This window comes from Lampris incognitus, chromosome 3 (assembly GCF_029633865.1).
Source record: "Lampris incognitus isolate fLamInc1 chromosome 3, fLamInc1.hap2, whole genome shotgun sequence".
Lineage (NCBI taxonomy): Eukaryota > Metazoa > Chordata > Actinopteri > Lampriformes > Lampridae > Lampris > Lampris incognitus.
Window position 1 is genome coordinate 35,440,058 of NC_079213.1, and position 12,164 is coordinate 35,452,221.

At 46.7% G+C, this 12,164-nt stretch overlaps 1 protein-coding gene across 1 annotated transcript in view; it reads right to left on the reverse strand.

The window, feature by feature from the left end:
* Window positions 1–12,164, reverse strand: part of flncb (filamin C, gamma b (actin binding protein 280)) — a 164,772-nt gene that overhangs the window by 51,063 nt on the left and 101,545 nt on the right. The window contains exons 16-22 of the mRNA XM_056277281.1: window positions 11,719–11,842; window positions 11,380–11,540; window positions 10,818–10,908; window positions 10,518–10,687; window positions 10,218–10,335; window positions 8,177–8,439; window positions 2,991–3,588 (exon numbers count right to left, since the gene is read on the reverse strand). Of these exons, the coding sequence (XP_056133256.1) occupies window positions 2,991–3,588; window positions 8,177–8,439; window positions 10,218–10,335; window positions 10,518–10,687; window positions 10,818–10,908; window positions 11,380–11,540; window positions 11,719–11,842 (1,525 nt within the window). The remainder of the gene's footprint in view (window positions 1–2,990; window positions 3,589–8,176; window positions 8,440–10,217; window positions 10,336–10,517; window positions 10,688–10,817; window positions 10,909–11,379; window positions 11,541–11,718; window positions 11,843–12,164) is intronic.

Genomic DNA, 12,164 nt, shown 5'->3' on the forward strand with positions numbered 1-12,164 from the left:
CTCCCCCGAACAGGCGCTCCGACCGACCAGAGGAGGCGTTAGTGCAGTGAACAGGACACATACCCACATCCAGCTTCCTACCCGCAGACACGGCCAATTGTGTCTGTAGGGACGCCCGCCAAGCTGGAGGTAACACGGGGATTCAAACCAGTGATCCGAATGTTGGTAGGCAACAGAATAGACCGCTACGCTACCTGGATGCCCCACAAATGATGATTTTTGTTTCAGGCAAAGATAAAATGCAATTTCCGCTGTACTTTGAGGTCCTGTAATGCCATTTCAGAAATACTTGGATTAGGCGTCCAGGTAGTGTAGCGGTCTATTCCGTTTCCATTACCTACCAACACCGGGATCGCCGGATTGAATCCCCGTGTTACCTCCAGCTTGATTGGACGTCTCTACAGACACAATTGGCCATGTCTGCGGTTGGGAAGCTGGATGTGGGTATGTCTCCTGGTCGCTGCACTAGCGCCTCCTCTGCTCAGTTGGGGCACATTTTCGGGGGGGGGGGACTGGGGGAAATAGCGTAATCCTCCCACGCGCTACATCACCCTGGTGAACTCCTCACTGTCAGGTGAAAAGAAGCGGCTGGAGACTCCACATGTATCGGAGGAGACGTGGTAGTCTGCAACCCTCCCTAGATCAGCAGAGGCGGTTGGAGCAGCGACTGAGATAGCGCAGAAGTGTAGGGGAATAGGCTGGATACAATTGGGGAAAAAAAATACATGGGTTAAATGTGGCACCTCAGGAACAAACTAGAGAGGGTCACCTTTCTAGAGACTTTTATTATGCATATATCAAAAATGTGTTCAAGAGCTACAGCCATTAGTTTAGATACATCTTTTTTTGTCCTCGAGCTTAAAAATCAAGGCGCAGCTTAACCAGTTAATTTCCACTTAGCTCTCTCTAACAAAGGTCGATGGACAATAACTGACAAAGATATAAACAATAAGCATCAGCTTTGACTAATGTAAGCAAGATGTGATCAGTATTTTCACTGGAGCTGGGGTCATATCCCTGTGGCCAACGGTCGGTTTATTTTCCCACTCTGAATGAAGTAAACACCAGAGGAAGAACAGAAGTAAAGACAAAAAAATATGAGAGGCGGGGGACTTATTATGGGGGGAGGGGGTAACACAAGAATTGGGAGCTGGAATGTGAAAGAGCAACTAGCTTGAGGGGGACAAAATGAAAGAGATGGGTAGATCTTGGGCAGCCTCGGTGGGTTTAATTAGCTTATAGGATGATTATAGCCTGTGTTTGATGTGGTGGTTGCTCGAAGCTTAAATCCTGGTCTTAGGCAAACATCAGAAACAGCTGAATCTCTAAACCGCCGTCACTTCCTGCAGTGTGACTGCAAAGTGGAATATACAGGGTCAGAACAAAGTCATCGGCTGTGATTTGACTCACATTCTTCCCCATTAAAGAAGTGAGTGGAGGGCATCCGAGTAGCGTGGCGGTCTATTCGGTTGCCTACCAACATGGGGATTGCCGGTTCGAATCCCCATGTTATCTCCAGCTTAGTCGGGCTTCCCTACAGACACAATTGGCCATGTCTGTGGGTGGGAAACCGGATTTTGGTGTGTGTCCTGGTCGCTGCTCTAGCGCCTCCTCTGGTCGATCAGGGCACCTGTTTGGGGGGGAAGGGGAACTGGGGGAATAGTGTGATCCTCCCACGCACTACGTCCCCCAGGTGAAACTCCTCACTGTCAGGTGAAAAGAAGCGGCTGGCAACTGACTCCACATGTAGCAGAGGAGGCATGTGGTAGTCTGCAGCCCTCCCCGGATCAGCAGAGGGGGTGGAGCAGCGACCGGGACGGCTCGGACGAGTGGGGTAGTTGGTCAAGTACAATTGGGGAGAAAAACGGGAAATAAATAAATAAATAACGTAAGTAAGTAAGTGAGTGGGTGGGTGCTTTGTACAGTCATCCCTGGTGTAATAGTAGAGTTATTTTTATTCTGTCTGCACAATGCAGTTAGAGCTGCAGCTAACAATTATTTTAATCATCAACTAATCTGACATTATTACAACGATGGATTGGCTTTTAGCTTGACATGCTACACGCTCTGTCAATTAACAAATGAATCAAGCACACAAAAATGGAGGAAAGTGTGGTGCAGGTCACTAACAGAGATGCCAGCTGCAGGGCTTAACAGGGTTTAGCTGTCATGATGGATGAAATATTCCAACAACACAATGTCTAATTTTTAGGTTGTCATTAAGTGGGAAAACACCCCTATGATGATACATTTTAGGGGGCAAAATATTTGAATAATAAAAAAATTAAAATAGTGATTCATATGGTAATATTTATCATCTACACCATCGATATCAAACATTACACACCCCACTGTTAAAAAAAGTGTTCATAATTTTTTTTCTTTTGTCCAAATAAATATTAGCTCTTGTGTACAAATTACTACTGCCATTTAGCTCCTATTCCAACTGCTTCTTTTTTTTCTTTGGGGGGGGGGGATTTCCCCCTTTTTTCTCCCCATTTGTATCCGGCCAATTACTTCACTCTCCCGAGCTGTCCCAGTCACTGCTCCACCCCCTCTGCCAATCTGGGGACGATCACGCCATTCCCCCCAGTCCCCCCGAACAGGCGTCCTGACCAACCAGAGGAGGCGCTAGTGCAGCGACCAGGACACGTACCCACATCCGGCTTCCTACCCGCAAACACAGCCAATTGTGTCTGTAGGGATGCCCGTCCAAGCCGGAGGTAATAAGGGGATTTGAACTGGTGATCCCCTTTTGGAATAGACTGCCATGCCACCAGACGCCCCTATTCCAGCTGCTTTGATGGTCCGTTATCACCGCAGAGTTTAAGAAAATCCAATATATTCACCACCCATTGGTTAGCGGGGCCTATAGCCACGGAGGTCACGAATCCATTACTGTACCAATCCAATGAATGGTGGTTGATTGGTAAGCCCTAAGTGCAATACTGGCTCTGTACATAGCTACCAAAATATGAATATGTTCTCACCTCTGGATTCAACTCCTGGTCCATAGGCCTTCACACCACTTGTATCAATAGCTGGGTCTACCTGCACACGGGCAGGAAATTTGGGCACAGCGTGTCCTCCATACTTGATGGTAATGGTGTACATGCCGTGGAACTGTGGAATATAGGTGATGGAGTAGGTGCCATCGCCATTATTCTCTACATGCACCTCAGCCTTCACTCCGGAGTCAGAAAGGATCTCGATGGTGAGTTCAGCCTCTCCAGCTTTTGAACAATCGACTGTGAAGGAGGCAGTCTCGTTGACCTTCCCCCTTTCCAGCCCAGGACCACTGACTGTGACCTTGCTGGGGTCAAAAACTGACTGGACCATGGCTTTGAAGGGAGATCCGGGGATGTGCTGGTCGGCAAACAGGATGTTGATGGCGTACTCTCCAGGCTCGGTGGGCAGATAGGAGACTGAGCAGGATCCATCCCCATTGTCCTGACACTCGATCTTGGCCTCGCAAGGCCCCTCCACCGTCAGGCCAAGCCCCCCTGTGCCTGCTCCCTTTGTGTCAATAGCAAAAGGGGCTGGTTTACCGACGACACCTCCCTGTAGACCTGGACCGTAGGCACGCACCTGACATACATAGGCAAAGCAACAATGAAGGAAATTACATCTTGAAATAACAAACGATATGATGTCACTTGATATGCACAAAAATCTACTAATGTAATTGAAATTACATTCTCCTAAACCAGAGGTCCCCAACGACTGGGTCGTGGACTGGTACCAGGTCATGGACCACCTATTGCTGGGCCGTGTAAACGCAGACCATCCATTGCTGGCTGTCCAAACCCCAGAACAAGAGAAAATGTACATCGAATTCATCTGTAGTCTATGGTCATCCTCTCTCACCTCTGCTGTATCATGGCTCCGCTTTTCAGGCCCAGCTTTTTTCTCCGGGATGACCCCAACAACAGCAACTGGAGCCAAACTTCATGTGCCACGACTCTTACAGCTATTTGGCTACACAGGCTAACGTGAATGGAACTTGAAATATTGGATAGGTTATTGTTGTATGCCTACTCAAGTGTCAAGCACAGTGTCTATATTTGTTGTTTGTTTTTTTGCATACCACAGGAAGAAATCACGTGGCTGTCCCTAGCTATGCAAATAGGAATAACTGCTCTGTCTTTTATTAGCATCCAAACATCCATTCATCCATCCATTATCCGAACCGCTTACCCTGCTCTCAGGGTCACGGGGATGCTGGAGCCTATCCCAGCAGACATTGGGCGGCAGGTGGGGAGACACCCTGGGCAGGCCGCCAGGCCATCACACACACAGACGTGCGCGCACGCACGCGCACGCACACACACACAAACACACACATTCACAACTAGGGATTATTTAGTACAGCTGATTCACCTGACCTACATGTCTTTGAACTGTGGGAGGAAACTGGAGCACCCAGAGGAAACCCACGCAGACACGGGGAAAACATGCAAACTCCATACAGAGGACAACCTGGGACGATCCCGAGGCTCGAACCCAGGACCTTCTTGCTGTGAGGCGACCACGCTAACCACTGCGCCACCATGTCACCTGCATCCAAATATGTTCATTCTAAATTAATGCATGTATGATAAAGGCAATGCCACGTGCGACTTACCAGTGTCATGACAACACGACCCTCCCTGTCAGATGGCAGACTGGCTGGGACCTGAGAATATTCTAAATATAAAACTTGGTAAAACAATGTTGGGGTCCCCTGTCCTGAAAGTCCCAGTTTATGTTTGATGCATGTGGTAGACTGGAAACAAGTGTTATTGTTTAAATAAATTGCACAAGCTTCTGTGAGATGTCCCGTTGACTGACCTACTCCCATTTGGGGCAGCATGGCTCAGGAGGTAGAACGGGTCGTCTAGTAATCGTAAGGTTCCTGTTTGATCCCCAGCTACCCCAGGGAGCATGTCAAAGTGTCAGTGAGCAAGAAGCAATATACTGATACCTTACCTGCTCCTGATGAGCAGGTAAGGGATCAGTGTGTACATCAGTGTGTGAATGTGTGTGTGAATGGCTGAATGTGAGGCGTACACTGTAAAGCACTTTTGAGTGTTCGGTGGACTAGAAAAGCACTATATAAAGACAGTCCATTTAGTACCATTTATTTACCATTTACCCATCTAAATCCTTCTGTCTTTGCAGGTTTAAGAAAGTATTTACTGTGCAGCGCGGCATGGTGACACAGTGTTTAGCGCCGTTGCTTCACAGCAAGAAGAGCCTGGGTTCGAACCCCAGGATTGTCCAACTTTGGGGGTCATCCCAGGTCATCCTCTGTGTGGCGTTTGCATCCTCCGGAGCACCTGGAGAAAACCCACTGGTTTCCTCCGGATGCTCCGGTTTCCCCCATCATCAAAAAAAGCATGCATGTTAGGGTTGGTACTCCTACCTGTGCCCCTGAGCAAGGCATGGCAAGTGAAACTGGAGTTGGTCCCTGGGCGCTGTACAGCAGCTGCCCACTGCTCCTAGCTACATAGCTAGTATGGGTTAAATGCCCATTAAATCTGAGGTCAGCCCCCTTTAGTCGAGCGGTTAGTGATGTCGCCTCATGGTACAGTACAACCACGGATCAAATCCCGCAGTAGGCGGAAAATATGCTTGGTTACACTGGTGGAAGCAGTGGGATCCGGAAGTGTCTGGAAGCGTGCAGATCCTCAGAAGTCTCTTTGGAGCCTGGGAATAACGAAGCGCGAGGGCGCACTTCCAGAAGAAGGTGACTACTGTAATCTACAAAAAAGACTGGCCATTCGCCAGGAGGTCGGCCCCATTTAGTTGAGCGGTTAGTGATGTTGCCTCATGGTGCAGGGCACCCCGGATCGAATCCCACAGGGGCGAGAAATAGCTCGGATAAAGAATTGCCCCACGGGGATTAATAAAGTAGTAAAAAAAAAATGTTTTAAAACTGATGTCCTTAGCTTGGCCTCAGTGGAAAGAGGTCTGATACAAAGAAACACCCGAAGAGGAGGCAAGATATGAACACTCTCATACACAACACAACTCTGACTTTCCTGCCCAAGTCACCTAAACCACGGGCAGTGGTAATAATTCAGATGCAAACAGACATGCTCCCTCCCTCCCTTGATCTTCTGATTTATCTCTGAGCCAAAGACCTCCCAGTGGTCGTGCCATCCCAGGTGACCAGAGTGATAAATATGTTTCATTATGTCTCTACAGCAGGTCTAAGTCTAGGGAAGCACGCCGGTCTACAGCCTGCAAGGCATCCCAACGCTAAGGCCAGGCTGAAAGATGAATGGAAGAAGAAAAAAAGAAGAGAAAAGGATGACAGAGACAGAGCGAGAGAGAGCTTGGGCAGAGCAGCGAGAAAAAAGAGGCAGAAATAGTGTAGAGAATCAAAGAAGAAAAGTGCTAAAAAAAGAAACAATTTAAGATAGATGAAAGAGGAGGAAGAAGATAGAGAAAGAAGAAAGTGAACAAAATGTGAGATGAGCAGTGAACTGGGTAGTAGAGAGTGATGGTGGATGCTGGAACTGATGAATCCCACTTAGATTTAGAGACTTTCTGTCAGTGTTTTAAGTTTGAACTGAATGCAGTGATCTATGTGCTGACAGGGAACGCACACATCCCACACATGAACGACAAACTCTTTAGCTCTGCAGGTTTTTTGCTCTACAGGTTTTTAGCTCTGCAGGTTTTTTTGCTCTGCAGGTTTTTTGCTCTGCAGGTTTTTTACTCTACAGATCTTGTAAGCCATGAGACAGGGTATTACCTGAGGAGAAGGCCACTGGCGTAAGGTTCATGTATGCAACATGTACACTTGTATATGGGTTATTATACATTAGCACCCTTGGGAATCCACATTTATATATGTAGGAGTGTTGTACACGGTATGTCTTGTAAATGACTTTCATCATTAAATTATGATATTGACTATAGAGAAAAGATATTGCCATATGCACTACAAAATCACATGTCGCTCACCATATAGTACACTATATTTTGTATTTTTTTGTGTCCTGGTCCAAAGGGCCCAGTTTAAGAGCTCTGCATACGGGATGATAGGTTGACTTGTTACAGCACTGGGGAAGATCTTTAACACTACAACGACCAAGGCCGTTATTTTGACCATTTTGGATTTTCAAAGTTTAAAAGCTGTGGAAAAAAGGATACAGACCTGCCACTCCCTGAATGCTCCTAAAATTGCATATATTTGCATTAAATCTTAGATCAACTGCACATAAAAAGTTACCTAAAACGACCATGAGCAGTCAAAAAGACCACTCACAATTTGGTCATCATCGCGTGTGTCATGTCACTATTTATAACATGTGTTGGTCGCATCATTTCCTTCGTGAAGTTCGTTGCTCTGTCCTAGAAACAGCATCCTGCAGTGCAGAGAAATAGTCTAAATGTGATTTGTGATTATGTCCAACATGTCTGGTTACAGACGCCATTACAGACGCACCTTGACTACCACTGAGGCGCTGCAGTATTTACAGGCGTTGGACAGCAGCCATTTTAAATTGTTTGAAAAATAGTATTAAAGTTGTTAAAATGTTAATTTTGGTGTCAGTTAGTTTCATAACAGACATACTACTAACATATGTAAAACATTAATATCTCAACTGGGTATTTATCTTGACAGAATATAGAGTTTAAAAACCGCAGCGGTCGAAATGACCGCCCACGGTCGTTCTAGTAGTTTTTTAAGTTCTGGTCGTTCTTTGGGACTGTTTAAATATTTATATTCAGTTTTTTTATTTATTTTTTTTACATTTCACGTTTTATAGGCCTTGTTACATTTGTTAGATCAGCAATATGTGTGTCCGTTTTGTTTTTCAGGTAATATTTTCACTTTTTCAATTTTGCTATTCAAGTTTGACGATGTCTCTGAAGTTTAAATTATTTAAAAATAGTATTAAAGTTGTTAAAATTTTAATTTTGGTGTCAGTTAGTTTCATAACAGACATACTAACATATGTAATGCATTAATATCTCAACTATGTATGTACCTTGACGGAATATAGAGTTTAAAAACCGGCTGTCATTTTGACCACCCATGGTTGTTTAAGGTAGGAGTGAAGTCCCAGTCATTCTTAATGAAAGAATGTAAAGCTTCTAATGACCTGCCAAAACACAGTTTATTGGAAAACACACCTCATATCCTAGTTTGTCATGTGTTTGCGTTATCAGTTTGTCGTACCTTGGTAGGGTCTGGGGGCATAATACCCTCTACAGTGAACGGACTTCCTGGTACAGGGTTTCCATCATAGCTGATGTCGATTTTGTAGGGTCCTTCCTCAGGTGGAATGTACTTGACGCTGTGCACCTCGTTGGCAGTGCCCGATTCCACCTTGCAGGGGATTGGTCGACCGGAGGGGGACGTGATCTTCACATCCAGTTTTCCTTGGCCCCCGGCAGCGCGTGTGTTGATTGTGAACTCCTGGTCCTTGCCGACATCCACTTCTGAGTTGCACACACACACAAAAATACAGATGTGCGCGCACACATACACACACACACACACACACACACACACACACACACACACACACACACACACACACACACACACACACACACACACACAGATCGACATGCCAAGTAATCAGTTATTACCAGGAAAAAAAGAATAATAGCAATCCATAGTTATCTTGACAATTTTAGAATATTTATAGGACAACGTCTAAAAAACAACCCCGACATATCTGATTTGAAAAACATAAACTGTTTCTAGGAATACAGGTCAAAAATGATCTACTACTACTACTACTACTACTACTACTACTACTTTTCACTGCTCCCATTTCGTCACAGCGGATCATCCGTTTCCATCTCTGCCTGTCCTCTGCATTTTCCTGTCACACCAGCCACCTGCATGTCCTCTCTTTCAATTTTTTATTTTTTTTCTCCCATTTTCTCCCCAATTGTACTTGACCAATTACCCCACTCTTCTGAGCCGTCCTGGTCGCTGCTCCACCGCCTCTTCTGATCCGGGGAGGGCTGCAGACTACCACATGCCTCCTCCGATACATGTGGGGTCGCGAGCGGCTTCTTTTCACCTGACAGTGAGGAGTTTCACCAGAGGGACGTAGCGCATGGGAGGATCACGCTATTCCCCCCGAAAAGGCACCCTGACCGACCAGAACAGGCGCCCCGACTGACCAGTGGAGGCGGTTGTGCAGCGACCAGGACACATACCCACATCCGGCTTCCCATCCGCAGACACGGCTGATTGTGTCTGTAGGGATGCCCGACCAAGCTGGCGGTAACATGGGGATTCGAACCAGCGATCCCCATGTTGGTAGACAACGGAATAGATCGCTATGCTACCTAGACGCCCCCTGCATGTTCTCCCTCACCACATCCATAAACCCCCTCTTTGGCCTTCCTCTTTTCCTCTTCCCTGGCAGCTCCATATTCAGCATCCTTCTCCCAATATACCCAGCATCTCACCTCCACACATATCCAAACCATCTCAATCTTGTCTCTCTTGCTTTGTCTCCAAACCATCCAATCTGAGCTGTCCCTCTAATATACTCGTTATAATCCTGTCCTTCTACATAACTCCCAATGAAAATCTTATCATCTTCAACTCTGCCACCTCCAGCTCCACCTCCTGTCTTTTCATCAGTGCCACTGTCTCCAAACCATATAACATAGCTGTTCTCACTACCATTTTGTAAACCTTCCCTATAACTCTTGCAAACATGTGATATTGGATGTAATAAAGTCTATTTTACATAATTTTGCATTCAAAGAGGCAAAATATATTCAATGAGAACGATCCATCCATCCATCCATTATCCAAACTGCTTATCCTGCTCTCAGGGTCGCAGGGATGCTGGAGCCTATCCCAGCAGTCATTGGGCAGCAGGCGGGGAGACACCCTGGACAGGCCGCCAGGCCATCACACAGGGACCCCCCCCACACACACACACACACACATTAATATCTAGGGACAATTTAGTACAGCCGATTCACCTGACCTACATGTCTTTGGACTGTGAAAGGAAACCAGAGCACCCGGAGGAAACCCACACAGACACAGGGAGAACATGCAAACTCCACACAGACCCCCGGGGCTCAAACCCAGAACCTTGTTGCTGTGAGGCGACTGCGCTAACCACTGCACCACCGTGCTGATGAGAATGATTTGAATGACTACTTTCAAACTCTTTCCCATGACAAACTGACATCTCCTTTCCCTGCTGTCTCGGTGAGTAAGTCCCAGTAATACTCACTGTTGATCAGCCCCAGCACCTTAATCTTGTTGAGGTCCAAGGGTGGGGCCACAGTAATACTGAATGGGCTTTTGGGAATGGGATCCCCTCCATGACAGACTGTGATGGACAAGTTGCCCTGGGGCAGGGAGAGAGGGAGACAGATGGACAGAAAGAAAAACACACAATACAGAAACACAATAATAGACAACAATGAAAGGAAAATGGTATCATTCAATATGGCGCCAAAACATGTGCAAAACACACACCAAAAATAAACCCACTCTGAATGTAAGAAGGGGTTATGATTCTGGGCTGTACCTGTTGCACCGCGGTGTAGCGGACAGTGTAAGAATAGTCATGGTTATCGATGATCTCGAAATCTCTGACGGCCTCCCCTTTAGTCAATGCAGTGAAGTGGACCTCGGGTTTGGCCTTGCCAGCTCCTTTGGTGTACACGGTGAAGTGAGTTGGTTTGCCCACCTCCACACCTTGAAGATACAGAGAACAGTCTGCATGACGTCAACGGAGCTGGGAATAAGTTTAATGCTGAGCATTGACTCTGCACTTCTAGGACTGGGATCTTACTGTCATGATATCAAATAAATCTCTCTGTATCACCTGTTTTCTGGAGTCCAGGTCCCTCAGCTCTGACCTTAGCTGCATCATGGGAAGGATCCACTTTGATTCGGAAGGGGCTAACAGGGATTTCCTGTTTCATGGTCAAAGGTGAGAGGTCAACATCACAGTCTATTTTTCCCCCCTTTTTCTCCCCAATTGTACTTGGCCAATTACCCCACTCCTCCGAGCCATCCCAGACACTGCTCCACCCCTCTGCCGATCCGAGGAGGGCTGTAGACTAACACATACCTCCTCCGATATATGTGGACTCGCCAGCCGCTTCTTTTCACCTGACAGTGAGGAGTTTCACCAGGGAAATGTAGCATGTGGGAGGATCACGCTAGTCCCCCTCCCCACGAACAGGCCCGACCAGAGCTGGTGCTAGTGCAGCGACCAAGACACATACCCAGACCAAGCTTCCCACCCACAGACACGGCCAATTGTGTCTGTAGGGACGCCCGGCCAAGGCAGAGGTAACACAGGGATTCGAACCAGTGATCCCCGTGTAGATACAGTCTATTTTAATAAGATTAACAGCAGCCATTTCACTGAGTGATCTCACCTGATCAGCAAACAGCACCATGATTGTGTATTGTCCGGGGCCAGGGGGCACATATTTCACAGTGAAGGTGTCATTGTCATTCTTGATGATGTCAAAATCAATGTCGGCCTCGGCAGGGCCCACCACACCCGGAGCGCACTTGATCCCGATACTGACATCCCCTGTTTGTATGGGAATTGGGAGGCAGAAATTGTTAAAAAAAAAAAACATATGAATGAAGTGCATTGTCTATGTGGAAGGTGAGAGTAAAGCTAATCATTCAAAACATAGTGATTCAAAGGCACCTTACTTTGGTTCTACAGAGTAATTCAATCTGTCAGATTACACAGAGTGCCAAACCTTGTCCAGCTTCGCTGCAGTCCACAGTGAAGTAGGTGGGCTCATTGGCTTTCAGTCCCATTTTCTCCACACCTGGGCCGTATACCTTGACATTCTCTGGATGGCTGCCCTCTCCAATAGTCACCTAAGCCAAGTAAGGATGTGGTTGGTTAACGTAGTCACCCGTGATACGGAGAAACTCAGGTTCAATCCCACCCGCCCCCTGAATTCTCACGCTACATTTGGTTTTTCATTTGGTATCTCTGGTACATTTGGTACCATGGACGTGTAGACTCGCTAACCAGTCGACTAAAGGGTCCGACCCGTTAGCCAATGGGCTAGCGAGTCTAAACATCCTTGGTTGTACACTGGTACAATAGTGACTCAGTCAGTGTACTGTGGATTTAAAGGAAACACAAACATAACGGACTCTCTCAGACTTTTATCCTCCAAGACAGCGACAGTAA